This window comes from Callithrix jacchus, chromosome 10 (assembly GCF_049354715.1).
Source record: "Callithrix jacchus isolate 240 chromosome 10, calJac240_pri, whole genome shotgun sequence".
Lineage (NCBI taxonomy): Eukaryota > Metazoa > Chordata > Mammalia > Primates > Cebidae > Callithrix > Callithrix jacchus.
In genome coordinates, this window is record NC_133511.1 from 98,286,971 (window position 1) to 98,307,410 (window position 20,440).

At 38.0% G+C, this 20,440-nt stretch overlaps 1 protein-coding gene across 5 annotated transcripts in view; it reads left to right on the forward strand.

Moving 5' to 3' along the window:
- QSER1 (glutamine and serine rich 1) overlaps window positions 1-20,440 on the forward strand; it is an 89,895-nt gene that overhangs the window by 28,085 nt on the left and 41,370 nt on the right. For 3 of the 5 annotated variants that reach the window (XM_035262307.3, XM_035262306.3, XM_035262309.3), the window contains exons 2-4: window positions 12,093-12,205; window positions 12,914-13,075; window positions 16,569-20,255. In XM_035262307.3, coding sequence (XP_035118198.3) covers window positions 12,093-12,205; window positions 12,914-13,075; window positions 16,569-20,255 — 3,962 coding nt within the window. The remainder of the gene's footprint in view (window positions 1-12,092; window positions 12,206-12,913; window positions 13,076-16,568; window positions 20,256-20,440) is intronic. The other 2 variants (XM_054240737.2, XM_035262308.3) reach the window with 1 other exon arrangement.

Consider the following 20,440-nt stretch of genomic DNA (forward strand, 5'->3'; position numbering starts at 1 on the left):
GGCTTGTTTTCTCAGATTTAACATATTTCATGAAACTTTTGCTAATTGATTTTTAAACCTGAAATGTGTTTTATTTCTTAAGCATCATAGACATAAAAGTAGGCTATCCAAAGAGTAGGTTTATATGTTATTAATATCTGCATATAAATCATAAAAGCATAGTCTCAATAATATATTTAAAAGTATTTTATCTTACAAACTTATACCATCTTCACTGCATGAGTGGACATTTTAGATGATTTTTTGCCTCAGCTATATCTGCTTTAGAAATTAATTTTATTTGTTTTAGTGAAGTTGACTAAAAAAACGGTCACACTTAAACAGTGTAGAGTGGTAACCAAATAACTAATCTTTGTTGGTTTGTTTTAAATTTTTTTTGTTTCGATTTTGAGATAATCTTGCTCTTTTGCCCAAGCTGAAGTGCAGTGGCCTGATCATGGCTCACTGCAGCCTTGACCTGCTGGGCTCAGGCGATCCTCCTACCTTAACGCCCTGAATAGCTGGGACCACAGGTACCACTATGCCCAGTGAATTATTTTTTGTAGAGATGGGGTCTCATTATGTTGCCCCCAGGCTGATCTTGAATTCCTGGCCTCAAACAATCCTGCAGTCTTGGCCTCCCAAAGTGCTGGGGTTATAGGTGTGAGCCACTACAGCTGGCTGTTTTGTTTTTTTGAGGAAATTATTAGTGGCTGAAAAAAGATACTTCCCTTTCCAAAATTCTAACCCTCCTTGTCCTCAGTTTCATACCTTACTCAACAGTGTGTGGGGAGGAGATGGAAGATTTGTTTTATGCTAGGCTGGGAACATGAAGATTGAGATTTGGTTCATTTGTCTCTAGGATTTAGCTGAGGTAGTACTTGGAGTATGTAGGGTGATGGTAAAAGTTCCTTATTTCTTTCCCTACCCCGCCTGTCCAGGGTTTGGGGATTAAGAAGGGCTATGCCAGGCCACACACAGTAGGTCCTATCTTATGTAAATGTACATATATTAAAAGAAGAGTCTATACTGCTCCAAACATAGGAATTAGAAATCAAGACCATGTTTTGAGGCATGCTTTTCCCATTTAGGATTATAAAAAACAAATCCTGGCTTTCATTTAAAAAATAAACAATCTTGACAGACCTGTGAATATCAGATTATCAGGGTTAATACCTTCTGAAATTGATTTTAAAACCATAAAGCATACAGATTTTTTAGAAACATTATTATATGGTATATGGAGATGGGCCAACCGTAAGAGATTGAATACATGCATGTCAGCAAGGCTTATCTAGAAACCACCTTCATGTTTGATAGTGTTATGCAGTTCATGAAAAATTACCAATCATCACTAAGGTTGGATGAATATGATTTTTTTTTTTTTTTTTTGAGATGGAGTTTTGCTCTTGTTGCCCAGGCTGGAGTGCAATGACGCAATCTCATCTCACCACAACCTCCGCTTCCTAGGTTCAAGCAATTCTCCTGCCTCAGCCTCCTGAGTAGCTGCACCATCATGCCTGGCTAATTTTGTATTTTTAGGAGAGATGTGGTTTCTCCATGTTGGTCAGGCTGGTCTCAAACTCTTGACCTCAAGCAATCCACCCACCTTGGCCTCCCTCCCAAAGTGCTGGGATTACAGGCATGAGCCACCATGCCCAGCTGTCTCACTTCTTTATTTGTTTATTTAAGATGTAAAGGATATAATATGTAGCAACTTGCTTTTTTCCCTTAACACTAGATTATGACCCTCTTTCCATACTAACTAAATTATGTCATGAGAGAACTTGAACTTCTGTTAAAAACAGTAAAAGGCCTTTTATTATAAAAGAGAATAGCTTTAACAGCACAGGTGAGGTGAAATTTAAGCAGAGACCTAAAGGGAAATAAGGAAGTGAACCAGCCTTGTGAGTTTGAGGGATGAGGCAAGAGACCCATGTGGCTGAAGTAAAAAATAGGAGCTAAAGTCAGAGGTATAAGGGAGCAGCAACTAGATCATGCAGTGCCTTGAGAACTTTGTAAGAAGTTATGGCTTTTACTTGTGAGGTGGGAAGCCACTGGAAAGTTTTTCATGATTTGACTTTACCTTTTTTAGAGAACAACTCAGGCTGAGGATGAGGGGAAGGAGGGGCAGAAGCAGAGGCAAGGAAACCAGTTAGTTAGGATAATTTCTTGCCTGTTCAAAAAGTGATTCGAGTTAGCAAAGATTTATAAGGAACACCTTCTTCCCCCTGAAAACCCCTGATATTTATAAATTAGGTCAATAATTATTCTAACTCTTAGAAAGTTGTGTTTAGATTTAGCATGGCTTATATTTTTTAAAATTGTAGACTAAATTTTTGAGAACTGTTTTAGATTTACAGAAAAATCAGGAACGTAGTATAGAGTTACCATCCACCCCCTCACCTAGTTTTCTGTATTATTATCATCTTACATTGGTATGGGACATTTGTTAATGAACCAGTATTTTTTTTTTTTATATTTTTATTTTTTTATTGCATTTTAGGTTTTGGGGTACATGTGCAGAGCATGCAATACAGTTGCATAGGTACACACATGGCAGTGTGTTTTGTTTGCTTTCTCCCCTTCACCCACATTTGGCATTTCTCCCCAGGCTATCCCTCCCCACCTCCCCCTCCCACTGGCCCTCCCCTTTTCCCCCCAATAGACCCCAGTCTTTAGTACTCCCCTCTCTGTGTCCATGTGTTCTCATTTTTCATCACCCGCCTATGAGTGAGAATATGCAGTGTTTCATTTTCTGTTCTTGTGTCAGTTTGCTGAGAATGATGTTCTCCTGAACCAGTATTAATACATTATTATTAACTAAAGCCTATGGTTTATTCAGATTTCCATAGATTTACTTAATGTCTTTTTCTGTCTCCTCTTGTCTGTGAGTTTCTCCAACTTAGTTTGTTGTTTTTGTTGTTGGATTTTTTTGTTTGTTTGTTGTCGTTTTTCTTTAAGAGACAGAGTCTTGTGCTGCCATCCAGGCTAGAGTTCACTGGCATGATCACCCATGAACTCTTGGGCCGAAATGTGTAGCTGGGACTACAGGCAAGCACCACCATGCCTGGCAAATTTTTAAAGTGTTTTAGAGACTAAGTATTGCTGTGTTGCTCAGTCTGGTATCAAGCAATCCTCCTGCCTTAGCCTCCTTTTACTTGGCTTTTGATGACCTTCACAATTTTCAGAAGTACTGGATGAGTATTTTGTAGGATGCCCCTCTTTTGGAATTCGACTAATGTTTTTTCTTTTTGTGATTAGACTGGTGTTACCAGTTTTGGGGACGGAGACCACAGGGGTAAAGTGTCACTTTCATCACATCATATCAGTGGTACATAACTATCAACATGATTTATCGCTACTGATATAGGCCTTTATCACCTGTTTGATACTTACTTGTCAGGTTTCTACATTGTAAAGTTACTCTTTTTTCCCGTTTCAATACTATACTCTTTGGAAAGGCATCATTGTGTGCAGTCCACACCTGAGTGGGGAGTTATGGTCTCCCACCTTCAGGGTAGAGAATCTACATAAATTATTAGGAATTCTTCAAGGGAGATTTGTCTTTTCCTCTCTACTTATTCAATCATTCAATTATCAGTATGGACCCATGGATATATATTTTATACATTGGGTTACAATCCAGTACTATTTTGTTGCTCAAAATGTTCCTGCTTTGGTCACTGGAAACTCTGAATTAGCTTATGTGTTCCTTTGACATAAAAGTCATTTCTCTATTTTTTTTCCCCTTCCTCCCTGCCCCCTTTCTTTTTAGCACTTTCTTACTTTCTGGTACTACAAGATGCTCCAGACTCATCCTGTAATTGCCTGCCCCAGTACTAGAATCAGCCATTTCTCCAGGGAACCTTGGTTCCTTTTTCTTGGAGAATGGTCTGAGAAACCAGTCTGGGTACTAGGTATGTTTTCTGCTGCTGGAGTATCATTGCTTCTGGGCTGTGTCAGCCAGAGTAAGGAAATACACATGTAGCCTGTTTTAATATAGAGAATGATTGCTATGAAAATTTTAAAATCATATACCATCATAAGAGTATTTTGAAAATAACAGGCATTGGGTTTTTGTATTAGGGGATTTCACATTATAATTTAAGTGAGTAGCAAAAGAATTAAGCTGGACTCCTATCTCACACCATCCATATAAAATAATTAATTTGAAATGTGTCAACAGTCTTAAACGTAAAAGCTAAAACTAAAAGACTCTTAGAGAAAACATGGACATAATTCTTCATGACCTTGGATTATGAGTTATTTCTTAGGTAAGCTATCAAAAGCATGAGTGATAGAGGAAAAAATAAATTGGACTTCAAAATTAAAAATTTTTGTGCTGTACATGATACCATCAGAAAGTGAAAAGATAACCGATGAATGGAAAACAGTGTTAAAAATCATAGATTTATCAAGCACTTGTACCCAGCATATTTAAAGAACTCTTATACTTTAATAATAAAAAGATAGATAACCCAGTTAAACTATGAGCAAAGCATGTGAACAGACACTTGTCCAAAGAAGATGCAAGTGTTCAGTAAGCACATGCAAAGATGCTCTACATTATTAGTCATCATGAGGTAAATGCAAATCAGAACCACTCCACACCTATTAGGATGTCTATTATAGATAATGAGAAATACAGATAATAAATATTGATGAGGATGTTGAGAAATTATAACTTATACATTGGTGGTGGAAATGTAAAATGGTATAGCTACTTTGGAAAACAGTTTGGCCATTTCTCAAAATGGTAAACATGGAGTTGTCATTTGACTCAGCAATTTCACTCCTGGGTATATATACCCAAGAGAAATTAAAATATACATCAACACAAAAACTTGTATATGCATATTCATAGTATTGTCATAATAATTAGAAGCAACCTAAATGTTCATTAGCTGATGAAGGGATAAACAAAATGTGGTATATCTATACAACGGAATATTCAGCCCTAAAAAGGAATGAGGTACTGATATATCCATGTTGTAATGGGTGAACCTTGAAAACTTACTTAGTGAAAGAAGCTAGTCATAAAAGGCCACATGTAGTATGGTTCTGTTTTTGTGAACTGTTTTGAACAGGCAAATCCATGGAGACAGAAGGTAGATCAGTGATTGTCAGGGGTTGAGGAGAGGAGGGAAATGGGACCAGTTCCTCATGGATACATGTTTATTTGGGGTGTGATTAAAATATTCTAAAATTAGATTCTGAAAGTTGTAGAAGTCTGAATATTCTAAAAACCACTCATTAGCATACTTTAAAAGGGTTACCTTTATGGTATGAGAATTGTATTCCAAATTTGTTATTTTTACAAAAACATTTAGAACATAATAGTAAAAGATACTTAGGGATAAATTTAACAAAATACATGTAAGAATTATACACCAAACACTACCAAAGGTTGTTGAGATAAAGAACAGAAACAGATAGCTATACCATATTCGTGACTTAAAAGATTCAGTACTTTTTAAGATGGTAATTTTTCCCAAATTGATGTTTAGATTCAATGCAGTTTTTTTGTTGTTGTAGAAATCAACAAGCTAACTCATATGTATGTGAAAATACTTAGCACAGCAAAACAATTTTGAAAAAGAACAAATTTGGGAGATTTGCATTACTGAATTGAAGACACTAGAAATACACTTGCATAAAAATATAATTATTTGTAGATCAATTTATATGAACAGATATTGGTAAATGTAACTCTATAGTCAAGAAATAGAACCCCAAATACATGGTTTATTGATTAACTCCAAATGGATTACAGCCCTAAATGGAAAAGTTGATACTATAAAACTTCCAGAAGAAAACACAACAGAAAATCTTTAAGATCTTAAATTAGGCAAAGATTTCTTAGGTACAACACCAAAAGTACAATAGATAAATTTAAAACTGATCAAAATTTAGAACTTTCACCCTTCCAAAGATACTGTTATGAAATGAAAGTCACTGGGTGGGAGAAAATATTTGCAAAACCTCTGGCCAAGAATTTGCTCCAGAATATATAAGCAACTCTCAAAACTCAATAATAGGAAACAACCCAATAAAAATGGGCAAAAGATTTCAGTAGATACTTTTACTAAAGATTTCTACATGGCCGATGGTGAGATATTGCACATCAATTAGAATGGCTAATTAAAAAAAAAAAAAAGAAAGAAACAACTTACAAACTAACAATACCTAAGGCCCACTTGGAGGCAGGATCACTAGTCATACATTATTGGGGGGAATGTAAAATGTTATAGCCACTCTGGAAAACATAAGGTTAATCATAGTTAAACATCTGCTACTGTATAACTCAGCCATCTTCCTATAAGCTTACGTTCACACAATGCACATGTGTATAGCAGCTATAGTCATGATTACCCCAAATGTCTCTCAACTGGTAAGAAGGTTTAAAAAAACAAACCAGGGGAGAAGGGAAGCAAAGCACACTGCCATGTGTGTACCTACGCAACTGTCTTGCATGCTCTGCCCATGTACCCCAAAACCTAAAATCCAATAAAAAATTTAAAAAAAAAAAAAAAAAACCAACCTGTGGTATATCCATGCAATGGAATGCTGCTCAGCAATAAAAAGGAATCAATCACTGATAGAAATAACAACATAGATGAATCTCAAAGGTGTTACACTAAGTAAAAGGCCAGATACAAAGATTACATATTAAATGATTCAATTTATATGGCATTTTGGAAAAGGCAAAATCACAGAGGCAGAAAATAGATCAGGGGTCTTGATGGTAGGATGGGTTCACTACACAGAGGCAGGGGGAATCTTGTGGTGATGAAGATGTTTTCTCCCTTGATTTTGGTGGTGTTTATGCAGGTATCAAAACATGCACTAGAAGGCCGGGCATGGTGGCTCATGCCTGTAATCCCAGCACTTTGGGAGGCCAAGGTGGGCAGATCACCCGAGGTCAGGAGTTCAAGACCAGCCTGGCCAACATGGCAAAACAAAACCCCATCTCTAACTAAAAATACAAAAGAAGTTAGCTGAGCGCAGTGGCACGCGCCTGTAATCCCAGCTACTCGGGATTACAGGAGAATTGCTTGTACCTAGCAGGCAGAGGTTATGGTGAGCTGAGATTGCTGCCACTACATTACAGCTTGGGTGACAGAGTGAGACTCCATCTCAAAAAAAAAAAAAAAAGACGGGGTGCAGTGGCTCACGCCTGTAATCCCAGCACTTTGGGAGACCAAGGCGGGCAGATCATGAGGTTAGGAGTTAAAGACCATCCTGGACAATGTGGTGAAAGCCTGTCTCTACTAAAATACTAAAAATTAGCTGGATGTGATGGTGCAAGCCTGTTGTCCCAGCTACTTGGGAAGCTGAGGCAGGAGAATCACTTGAACCCAGGAGGTGGAGACTGCAGTAAGCCGAGGTCATGCCACTGCATTCCAGCCTGAGTTACAGAGTGAGACTCTGTCTCAAAAAACAACAACAACAACAATAAAAAAGCACCAGAAAAGGTGAATTCTGGCCAATTGCAGTGCCTCATACCTGTAATCCTAGTACTTTGGAAGGTCGAGGCAGGCAGATCATGAGGTCAAGAATTAGAGACCAGCCTAGCCAATATGGTAAAACCCCATCTCTACTAAAAATAACAAAATTAGCCAGGTGTGGCAGCACACACCTGTCATCCTAGCTACTCAGGAGATGGAAGCAGAAGAATTGCTTGAACCCGGGAGGCAGAGGTTGCAGTGAGCCAAGATTACACCACTGTACTCCAGTTTGGGCAACAGAACAAGACTCCGTCTTAATTTTTAAAAAAAGGAAAAATAAACCAATAAAAAGAAAAGGTGAATTCTACCTGTGCAAATTATACCTAATTTTTAAACAGCAAAAATATTTAAGATTTGAACCTTGAACTTTACCTCACACCATACATGCAGACACATCTCAAAATTAGTCATAGACCAAAACATTAAAACTTATAAAAGAAAACACAGTGTATTAGTGACTTTGGGTTGGTGAAGATTTCTTAGGACACCAAAAGCACTAACTATAAAACAAAAAATATTGATAATTCACAATGAGCAAAATTAAAACCTTAATTTAAAGACACTGGAGGCGGGACGTGGTGGCTCACACCTGTAATCCCAGCACTTTGGGAGGCCAAGGTGGGCAGATTGCTTGCTTGAGTCTAGGAGTTCCAGACCAGCCTGGGCAACATGGACAAACCTTGTCTCTACAAAAAGTTCACCAGTGGTGGCGGCGTATGTCTATAGTCCCAGCTACTTAAGAGGCTGAGGTGAGAGAATCACCTGAACCTGGGAAATTGAGGCTACAGTGAGCCGTGATCATGCCCCTGCACTCCAGGTTGGGCGACCGGAGTGAGATCTTGTCTCAAAAAAAAAAAAAAAAAAAGGAATAAATAAATAAATAAAGACACTGGAAAATGAAAGAGAATGAAAAGGCAAGCCAATAGACTGGGAGAAAGTACTACCAATACACATATTTGACAATGAATGTAGATCCAGGATATGTAAAGAAGGGAAACAATCAGGTTTGATTTTTATTTTCAACTTTTTTTTTTTTTTTGAGGCGGAGTTTTCGCTCTTGTTACCCAGGCTGGAGTGCAATGGCGCGATCTCGGCTCACCGCAACCTCCGCCTCCTGGGTTCAAGCAATTCTCCTGCCTCAGCCTCCTGAGTAGCTGGGATTACAGGCACGCGCCACCATGCCCAGCTAATTTTTTGTATTTTTAGTAGAGAGGGGGTTTCACCATGTTGACCAGGATGGTCTCGATCTCTTGACCTCGTGATCCACCCGCCTTGGCCTCCCAAAGTGCTGGGATTACAGGCTTGAGCCACTGCACCCGGCCTATTTTCAACTTTTATTTTAGATTCAGGGGTACATGTGCAGGTTTGTTACCTGGGTATACTGCATGATGCTGAAGTTTGGAATACAAAAGATCCTGTCACCTGGATACTAAGCACAGTACCTGACGGTTCGTTTTCCAGTCCTTATCCCCCTTCTTCCCTCCTACAGTAGCCCCCAGTTTTTGTTTTTGTTTCTGTTTTTGTTTTGCCATCTTTATGTCCGAGTACCCAGTGTCTAGCTCTCACTTATTAGTGAGAACATGTGGTATTTGGTTTTCTGTTCCTGCATTAATTTGATTAGGATTACAGCCTCCAGCAGCATCCATATTGCTGCAAAGGACATGATTTTTTTTTTTTTTTAATGGTTCTTTGGTATTCTAAGATGTCTGTGTACCACATTTTCTTTATCCAGTCAACTGTGGTGGGCATGATTCTATGTGTTTGCTATTATGAATAATGCGACAATGAACATGCAAGTAAATGTCTTTTTGGTAGAATGACTTGTTTCCTTTGGGATATATACCCAGTAATTAAATTGATGACAACCTAGGCTGGAGTGCAATGGCGCGATCTTGGCTCACCGCAACCTCTGCCTCCTGGGTTCAGGCAATTCTCCTGCCTCAGCCTCCTGAGTAGCTGGGATTACAGGCACACGCCACCATGCCCAGCTAATTTTTTGTATTTTTAGTAGAGACAGGGTTTCACCATGTTGACCAGGATGGTCTCGATCTCTTGACCTCGTGATCCAGCCGTCTCAGCCTCCCAAAGAGCTGGGATTACAGGCTTGAGCCACCGCGCCCGGCCTAGATCTTTTTTTTTTTTTTTTTTTTAAGACAGAGTCTCACTTTGTTGCCCAGGCTGGAGTACAGTGTGGCATGATCTCAGCTCACTACAACCTCTGCCTCCTGGGTTCAAGTGATTCTCCTGTTTCAGCCTCCTAAGTAGCTGGGATTACATGCTTGTGCCACCACACCCGGCTAAGTTTTTGTATTTTTAGTAGAGACAGTTTTACCTTGTTAGCCAGTATGGTCTCAATCTCCTGAGCTCGTGATCCACCTGCCTCGGCCTTCCAAAGTGCTGGGATTATAGGTGTGAGCCACTGTGTCTGGCCTGACAACCTAGATCTTTTAAAAGGGCTAAAGATTTGAATAAACTTCACAAGAGAAGCTAAAAGAATAGCCTTACAAGCATAGAGAAAGATATACCTCCTCATATGTTATCAAAGAAATGCATATTAAGCCATAATGGGACTCCACTGAACCCACCTAGAACGGCTAAAATTAAGAAGACTGAAAAGATCAAGTACTGACAAAGTTGTAAAACTGCTGGAATGTTGATACAGTGCTGATTTTTTAATTTTTTTAGAGACAGAGTCTCTCTCTGTCACCCAGGCTGGAGTGCAATGGTGCAATCTCAGTTCACTGCAACCTCTGCCCCCTGGGTTCAAGCAATTCTTGTGCCTCAGCCTCCAGAGTAGGTGGAATTACAGGCCTGTGCCACCATGCCCAGCTAATTTTTGTATTTTTAGTAGAGGCAGGGTTTTGCCATGTTGGCCAGGCTGATCTTGAACTTCTGACATCAAGTGATCTGCCCGCCTCAGCCTCCCAAAGTTCTTGGATTACAGGCATGAGCCACCACACCCGGCTGGCTATGTTGCTGTTGTTAATAAGGATACACTACCTTAACCACTTCAAGCTCGGGATTCATCAGTAATGAGACAGACTGACATTGTGTGCCTCCGCATGTGATACAATAAGTAGTATACAGTAGGCCAGGTGTGGTGGCTCATGCCTGTAGTTCCAGCTACTCTGGAGGCTGAGGCAGGATGATTGCTTTAGCCCAGAAGTTGGAGGTACAATGAGCTATGATCCTGCTGCTGCACTGCAGCCTGGGCGACAGCGACTCTGTCTCTTAAAAAAAAAAGGAAAGAAAAAAAGACAAATCTAGAATTTGGGATATCTTATGATTTAGCTGTCCTGGATTCTTCAAAAAGTCAAGGAATTTGAGATTAGGGGTTGGGAGAAGGCACTGATATTAAGTTAGAGACATAACCAAATGAAGTTATTGAATTTTGATTGGATCCTAGTTAAAAAGAGCTTAAAACTTTTAGACATTTGGCAACAATTGGGGAAACTGGAATATGACCTATATATTACATGGTTATTGAACTAATGCTAAATGTGTTTAAGTCTAATAATAATATCTAGTTATATAAGAATGTCCTTATTCCTATGAGATGCAACTGATGATATCTCCAAGTTATTTAGCAAAAAAAGAGAAGTGGGTATGTGTGTATAGAGAAAAATTAATGATGTTACAAAATCTTAATAGTTGTTGAATCTTAAGGGACAGGTATATGGGTGTTCATTGTACTTTTGGTTTTTCCTATGGGTTTAAAATATTCAAAATAAAAACATGGCCTTTCCTTTCCAAGGAGATGGGGGGTAAATCTTGTTTTGGACTACTCTCCAAATGTTTGAGCTTGAAATTTTCTCAATGAGTTATTGAGAAATAATATTAATTATTTTATTTGAATTATCTGTTATTTCATAGGATATTAGAATTAGAAAGGTTGTGGAGGTTATTTCATCTGGTCCTTTTTCTTTTTCTTTTGAGACAGAGTCTCGTTCTGTCACTAGGCTAGAGTGCAGTCGTGCGATCTTGGCTCACTGCAACCTCCGCCTGCTGGGTTGGAGCAATTGTCCTGCCTCAGCCTCCTGAGTAGCTGGGATTACAGGCGGCTGATTTTTGTATTTTTAATAGAGATGGAGTTTCACCATCTTGGCCAAGCTGGTCTTGAACTCCTGACCTTGTGATCCACCCGCCTTGGCCTCCTAAAGTGCTGGAATTACAGGCGTGAGCCACCGCACCCAGCCTCATCTGATCCTTTTTTTATACAGATGAAAGTAGTCCAACAATAATTGAGTCACTTATTTAAATTACACTGTAAGCCAGAAGTAGAGCCTGGACAATGAATTCAGCTCTGTGTTGTCCAGGATATTGCTTTTTCTGCTGTACCATGTTCCCTCTCCCAGTAAAAAGACTCTTGCTTGAGTTAGAGTTGAATTAAGGAAAATACTGTGTATTATTTTTCTTCCTAATGCATCTTAAATATATTTTCTCCATTGTGACAATATTGTCAGACTGTGTTTGATCCACTGATCTATAGGTCAGGAGGTTGGTCAAAAGTTTCTACTACTTTTATAGTTGTTCTTCTAGAAGTTTTTTATCACATGGTTTGGACTGTGTATTTTGGTCACACTGATTTTCAATGTTTTCTAGTTTAAGCTATGAAGAAGGACATCCCTCACATTCTGAAACAGATCTCCTTCAGAGACAGAGTTTTGCAGCCTCTCACCAGCTTCCTGGATATGCTCCCACACCTCAACCTACTGGTAACAATTCTCTTGTGAAATACATTATGAATCTGGGTACATTTAGTGAATAAGAAGAAAAACCATTTTCATGTGTTGGGTTCTGAATGTGTAGGACATAATCATGTCATGGGAAATGTTAAAATGAAAATGAGAGTAAAAGCTTTGGTTTTGTTTTGTTTTGTTTTTGAGATGGAGTCTCGCTCTGTTGCCCAGCTCACTGCAACCTCTGCCTCTTGGGTTCAAGTGATTCTCCTGCTTCAGCCTCCTGAGTAGCTGGGACTATAGGGGCCCTACCACACCTGGCTAATTTTTGTATTTTTTGATAGAGTCAGGGTTCACCATATTGGCCAGGCCGGTCTTGAATTGCTGACCTTGTGATCCATCCATCTCAGCCTCTCCAAGTGCTGGAATTATAGGCGTGAGCCACCGCACCCAGCCAAAGCTTTGATTTTTACCAACAGGGAGTATTTATATAATTAATGAATTAAAAGATCTTCTTCCATGCATCTTTGGAGATTTTAAATTATAAATATGCTTGGTTAAATCATGTTTACTATTTCAAAATAAAGCCATTTAGGATTGTAGAATGTTTTGGCCTCAATTTTCAGAAATTTTAGAGTCAGGAATATAATTTTATATAAGTACATACATACATACATACATACATATATATATATATATATATATATATATATTTACTTTGGGATATATTTTCTTCAAATGTAGGTCTTTCTGGAATATTTGATACTAGTGTAAACAGTGCCAGCAGTAACACTAAAGAGTCTTCAGTGATGAATTTTCTGTCTACTGCTGAATCTCGAACTGCTCAGGCTGCTGCTTCAGGAACTACTCTTTTACCACAATTCAGGGCTCCATCCTGGCAGACAGGTGATTCTTTGTTTTTAGAATTTTTAAGTCCTATAAAAATACCGATGAAAAGTATACATTTGGTAGCCTTATCATTGTGGCTGGGAGTTTTGTTACTTATTGATTTTCCAATGAATTTCAAGACCTGGAATATTTCAAAAATTTAAGGTGGTTAAAATTCAAGAATTTGTTACTGGCAGAAATTTAGTTTTAGCATTCTGATGAAAGTAAGTTCATATTGAGGGACAGATAATGATTAAAGAAAGTCTGATATAAAGCTTATATCTGACAATTTAATTACTAGTGTACTTGAAAGAAGCAAATATTAAAATTTATTTTAGTGACTTCAGAGTGTATAGGTGGTATAGTAAAAAAACTCTTGGGACTCATTTCATTGTTAGTGTTATATAAAGTTATCCTGAATTGGATAGATTAAATCACTAATAGCCATTACAAGTTGATATTATAATGTGCCCATTTTCCAGCAACAATTACAAGGTCTATAATGTGCTTTTCTATTTCATTGTTCTTATTTTACTTTTCAACCATTTCTCATTAAAAAATTATCTATATATATTTCTATTTTTTTGTAGTATGACAGGAATTTTTATTTGGAGTTTTGTTTTAAAGAAGAAATGTCATAGTGTGTTTGAGGATATATTTTTAAGGGATAGCTATAGGAAATAGTATTTTAACATTCTGATGTAAATTCCACTAATAGAATTTTCTCAATATGCCTTAGCAACATTTTTTTTTCTGCTTGTAAGGGGATAATAATAAAACAAAAAAAAAATCTTTTAATATTTCTGTAAAGTGTTTTTACCCTTGTATAGTTTGTTTTTAAAGTTTTCGTGACTTTTTATGTTTCAGTTTTTTGGGAGAGGTTTGTTTTTTGAGACAGAGTCTCACTCTGTTGCCCAGGCTGGAGTACAGTGGCACAATCTTGGCTTACTGCAACCTCTGCATCCCGGGTTCAAGTGATTCTTATGTCCCAGCCTCCTGAGTAGCTGGGATTACAAGTGTGCGCCACCATGCCTGGCTAATCTTTACGTTTTTAGTAGAGACAGCATTCCACCATGTTGGCCAGGCTGGTCTCAAACTCCTGACTTCATGTGATCTGCCTACCTCGGCCTCTCAAAAGTGCTCAGCCTAGGTTTCAATTTTTAACAATTCATTTTTGCAATTTGTATCTAGTCCCATAATTGAATTGCATTCAGAAGGGCTTGAAATCTCAGGTTAGTGAGGTAGAAGGTTTTTTATTTTTATTTTTTCTCAGCGCATGAGTGATTTTACTATCATTTGACCACTTAAAATAAATTCAGTGGATTTTTGAGCACGTTAAACTGGACCTAAACTATGAATGGGAAATAAAAGTGAAATTGAGACAAGAATATACACAACATATAAATACACCATTAGTTGGAAGAAGGTATTAGTGTATTATGATAAGGAACATCTTCTGTTGGCATGTTTGAGATTATAGTATGAGCATTAGATGCATTTCAGAGTATCTTCTGTGGGCATACTGTGGTGAATTTGCTAGCCTCTGTGACTCTCTTCTACATTAATCTAATAAATCATGCAGAAGTAAGTCGTGAGAAAGATCCTTTATCATTGTACTGGATAGAAGAATTTCAAGAAATAGAAACTCCTTACTACCACTTTAAGCCTCAGATAGTCTCTGTCCTTTCTAGCTAGCCTCTTCCTCATTCTAGGCATAACTGTGATAGTGTCCATCACCATGTAATTACAATTGGTTCTTTAGATATGATTTGATACAGGTGATATAAAACATGTTCTTTCCTTAGAATGACAATTAAAACTGAATCCATTATTTGTAACCTTACATTTAGTTAAATGTCAATTCTTTATTACTGTCTACTTCTTATGTTTTGCCACCCCTCCTCCAATCCCAACACACACAAAAGAACAATAGGAGATCTCTGGTAAAGAGCAGTAGAGTCAGTTGATTAGAGTTTCATGAATACCACTTGACCCTCAGCAAATCACATCACCAGTCAACCCCAGTTTCCTAATAGCTAGAGCAAAGGAGTTGAACTATATTATCTCGAAAGTCTATTCTAGTTCATATCAGTGTATTACTTCAAACATTTCTAAGTATTATTTATTCTTTCAAGTGCCACTAGATATTTTCTATCTTTATAGTAGTAATTCTTTTTGGATATTTAATGGAAAGTAGGAAAATGTTTTTCAAAGAGCCAGAGAATTGTTTTCCCCATTTTTCCAAAAGTGAAAAAATAAAATTTAATGGAGGTTCACCATAAAACATTTAAACAGTTAAAAGGTATATAAGGTGGAAAGTGATAGTTCCTAATTTTTTAGAGCGTAACTAACAGCTTGTTATTTATTTTTATTGGATATCCTTCTATGTCAAAACATATATATCCACCTTAATTAATGTTTGTGGCAATAGTATTATTATGACATGCCATAATTATTTGATTGATCCCTTGTTTATGGAGATTTTTGTTGTTTCTAGTTACTGTAAACAATAACTATAATGAATATCTGGTACGAATATTTATGTATGCACTTATTTCTATAGAATAAATTTCTATAGAACTTTCAGATCACAAGGGTATACCCATTTTTACTTTTTCTATATGTGGCTAAAATGCTGTCCTGAAATGTTAACAGTCCCTTTCTGACAGCACTTTATTAATTTCTGATTAACTTTTCATGATAAACATGCATCTGTTCTTATTGGGAAGCTGTTCACAGGAAGTCAAAACTTGAAATGCAAGAGATTTTTAAAGTAAATATATTTTGGTAAAAGAAACTGCAGTTCACTGTTCTTTTTAGATTTATTTATCATGTTAGATATAGGCAAGTTAGTGGGGTTTTTTTTCTATTTTAATGTTATGTATATTTTAGTTTATCCATTGGTATTTTGTGTTGGGACTTTGGGATAATCACTAGAGATATGTACATTTTTATTGGGTTATTCATTTTCCTATGACCTTATCAAACTATATATAAATTCACTTATATAACAATTACAGATATGAGTTGCTGATGCCTTTGTAACTTCATTTTTACTCTAAGGAAGCTAGCTAATCCAGGCATGGTGGCTTGCACCTGTGATCCCAGCACTTTGGGAGACTGAAGTAGGAGAATCACTTGAGCTCAGGAGTTCAAGATAGCCTGAGCAACATTGCAAGACCGAATCTCTACAAAAATTTAAAAATTAGCCAGGTGTATGTGGGGGCATACACTAGCTACTTGGGACACTGTGGCTGCAGTGAACTATGATTGTGACACTATACTCCAACCTGGGCAACACAGTAAAATAAATAAATAAAAAAGAGGGTGGGGGGAAGCTAGTTATTTTGAAATGTAACTTTCAAAATATACATGCAGAATTAGTTGGTCAGGCTTTTCGATCTTAAGACATTTTGATGGTTTGAAGGCTATGCAAGTCACTACTATGAAAACATACCTTAAAGTAATTGTGCCATAATTGCGTAAAAATTTTTGTGCCTTTTCTTTATAGGCATGCATTCCTCAGCAGCAACTGAGCTGTTTGCTACTGGACCTTTGCCAAGCACTGGAACACTTCCACCATCTGCTCTCTCTGCTTATCAGCATCCTACCACCTTTGGCAATAGAAACTTTGCTACCACCTCACCTTTGGTGCTTCAGGATTCAACTTTTAACACTACATCAAATGGAATTTTAAGTCATCATGACCCTTTGCTACAAATCAAGACTTCCCAGGGAACTGTTCCAACTGCTTTGGCATTTGAGCGCCTGGGCAGTTCTGCATTAAGTAACAGCATACCACCTCAGTCTTCAACATACCGCTCAGCTCAAGAGTCTGCACCCCATCTTTTACAACCTCAATTTAGTTTGTTGCCTTCAGCACTTGGGGGAGCCCAGCAGACTCCTCAAGCCTACAGTTCAAGTCTCTTTACTAGTTCTACTGCTTCCATTGAAAGAGCTCTTCTTCGAGAATGTAGTGTTATTAAACACCATCAGCGGCCTTCAGGTACCCAGTCTATTCAGGCACAACTGACTGGTTCACAGCACTCCTTACATAGTTATCTATCAAATTCAAGTGTAGTTAATTTTCAGGAAACAACCAGGCAGTCATCTTTATCCTGTAGCCCAGTTGGAGATTCCACTCAGGTGAGCAATGGAGGATTGCAACAGAAGACCTCCCAGGTCTCAGTGGAACTTGCTCAGTCTTATTCATCTGCAATTCCATCATCAGGGTATCCTACTACAAAAGTAAAAAGCTGTTCTACAGAACAACCACTAACATCAACCAAGACCCCTAAACCTCAAAGTATAATTCCTCCTGTGCAAACACTAAGTTATTCCAAACCTTTACATAACCAGAGTTCTGTAATATCAGGCCAAGCACAAATTTATTCTACAGCGCAGCTACCAAGCCTTTTATCAGTTAGTCAGTCCCAAAATTACGGTTTAGTGCAGCCACATAATGTGCCATCTATTGTTCATTCACAGGTTTATAGGTCCAGCAAGGTTGAGAAATTGCCGCCCTTGTATAAAACACTGACTTTTTCTGGGTCATCTCAGACTATAACTTCTGAAAATCAGACACTTAGTTATTCATCTAATCAGCAAGAGGTATTGTCTTCAGTTACAAATGAAAATTACCCTGCTCAAACAAGAGATCTATCCTCAGTCAGTCAGTCTCAAAGTTACTCATCTGGTCACTCTCAGGGTTTATCACCAGTTAGCCAGACACAGGTTAGCTATTCATCTCAATCACAAGTTTTGTCCGTTGTTAGTCCTTCAGAAAGCTATGCTTCAGGGGAGTCCCTAACATTAACAGCCCCTTCTCTTTCTTATTCTTCTGCCTCTCGGGCTCAGAATTTGCCAGACTCTAGTACAAGCCAGAATTATATTTCTATGCATTCCTCCCAAAATGTTCAGACTCAAGAGTCATCATCTTCCCAGTCCCAGAAGTTTTTGCCTACTGTCCAGTCATCATCTTTTGCATCATCTACTCATTGTCAGACATTACAAAATAACATACCTTCCCCTGACCCAAAATCTTACACTGAAAGAAAGCTTGACTCAGATGTGTATACATCTTCAAAGCAAGAAGATGGTTTTCCAATGCAAGAGTTACAGGTATTGCAGCCACAATCGTCTCTTGAGTCATCAACCCAAAGGCTATCTGATGGGGAAATTAATGCTCAAGAATCAGCTTACAAGGTGTCAAAGGCAGATGACAGATATTCTCAGAGTGTAATCAGAAGTAATTCCCGTCTTGAAGATCAAGTTATTGGGGTTGCTCTACAAGCATCAAAAAAAGAAGAAAGTGTTGTTGGTTCAGTGACACAACTTAACCAACAAATTGGCCAAGTCAATAATGCAGCTACCCTTGATCTTAAGAAGACAACTAATTTAATACAGACTCCACAAATAAGGTTGAATACTAAAGACCTAAAGCAACAGCATCCTCTTGTACTTAAGGTGCATGAGTCCAAGGTCCAGGAACAGCATGATCAAATAATTAATGCTTCATCTCAGATTCAAATTCCAAATCATGCTTTAGGGCATGGCCATCAGGCATCTCTTCCTAATACACAGGTCCTTCTAGATTCTGCCTGTGATTTACAAATTCTTCAGCATTCAATACTGCAGGCAGGTTTAGGCCAAGTAAAGGCATCTTTACAATCACAGCGTGTTCAAAGCCCTCAACAAATAGTACATCCTTTCCTTCAGATGGAAGGTCATGTTATTCAAAGCAATGGTGATCATTCTCAGCAGCAACTCCATCCTCAAAATTCTGAAGTTATGAAAATGGACCTTTCTGAGTCTTCAAAACCATTGCAACAACATCTAACAACAAAGGGCCATTTTAGTGAAACAAATCAACATGATTCAAAGAATCAGTTTGTTTCTCTTGGATCAATGTGTTTTCCAGAGGCAATGCTTCTCAGTGATGAAAGAAATATTTTATCAAATGTAGATGATATCTTAGCAGCTACAGCAGCAGCTTGTGGGGTTACACCTTCTGATTTTTCCAAGTCAACTTCAAATGAAACCATGCAGGCTGTTGAAGATGGTGATTCTAAATCTCATTTTCAGCAGTCATTAGATGTCAGGCATGTGACTTCAGATTTTAACTCTTTAACAGCTACAGTAGGAAAGTCACAGAATATAAATGATATTTCCTTAAATGGAAATCAGGTTACTGTGAACCTTTCACCAGTACCTGCCCTTCAGTCAAAAATGACTCTTGATCAACAGCACATTGAAACACCTGGTCAAAATATACCAACTAAAGTAACTTCAGCAGTGATTGGACCAAGTCCTGAAGTCCAGGAGCAAAGTTCTGGCCCATTCAAGAAACAGTCTGCTACCAATCATGAATCTGAAGAAGACAGCGAAGTTCCTGTTGATAGTACATTAAATAATAACAGAAACCAAGAGTTTGTTTCTAGTAGTAGAAGTATAAGTGGAGAGAGTGCGACATCAGAGAGTGAATTTACCTTAGGCGGTGACGACGGTATGTCAGTGAACCCAGCTAGGAGTGCACTTGCACTGTTGGCCATGGCCCAATCTGGGGATGCAATCAGTGTCAAGATTGAAGAAGAAAACCAAGATTTAATGCATTTTAACCTTCAAAAGAAAAGAGCTAAAGGAAAAGGGCAAGTTAAAGAGGAAGACAACAGTAATCAGAAACAGCTGAAAAGACCTGCCCAAGGCAAACGCCAGAATCCAAGGGGAACAGATATATATTTACCATATACTCCTCCTTCCTCAGAAAGCTGCCATGATGGTTATCAGCATCAAGAAAAAATGAGACAGAAGATCAAAGAGGTAGAGGAAAAACAACCAGAAGTCAAAACAGGATTTATTGCTTCTTTCTTAGATTTTCTGAAATCTGGGCCCAAGCAGCAGTTTTCCACTCTTGCTGTACGAATGCCTAACAGGACTAGACGACCAGGGACCCAGATGGTTCGCACATTTTGTCCCCCACCACTTCCAAAGCCTTCATCTATAACACCCACACCTTTAATGTCTGAAACTGGCAGTAACAGTCCATCAGATAAAGTTGATAACGAACTTAAAAACTTGGAACATTTATCTTCATTTTCTTCTGATGAAGATGATCCTGGATGTAGTCAAGATGCTTATAAAAGCATCTCTACTCCCCTAACTACTTTGGATACTACTTCTGATAAAAAGAAGAAAACAGGTAAAGTTTTAAAATTTAGATTCATAGTTACTTCTATTCTTTTTCCAGCCATAGCCCGTATTTTAAGTTTTTTTTCACTTAAAGCAGGTCTGCAAGTACATTTTCAGGCAAAATGTATAGGGACTTAGTTTTTAAATTTTCCTTGCCTGTAGGAAAGATCTGGGTTTTAGGTTAAGTAGTTTTGG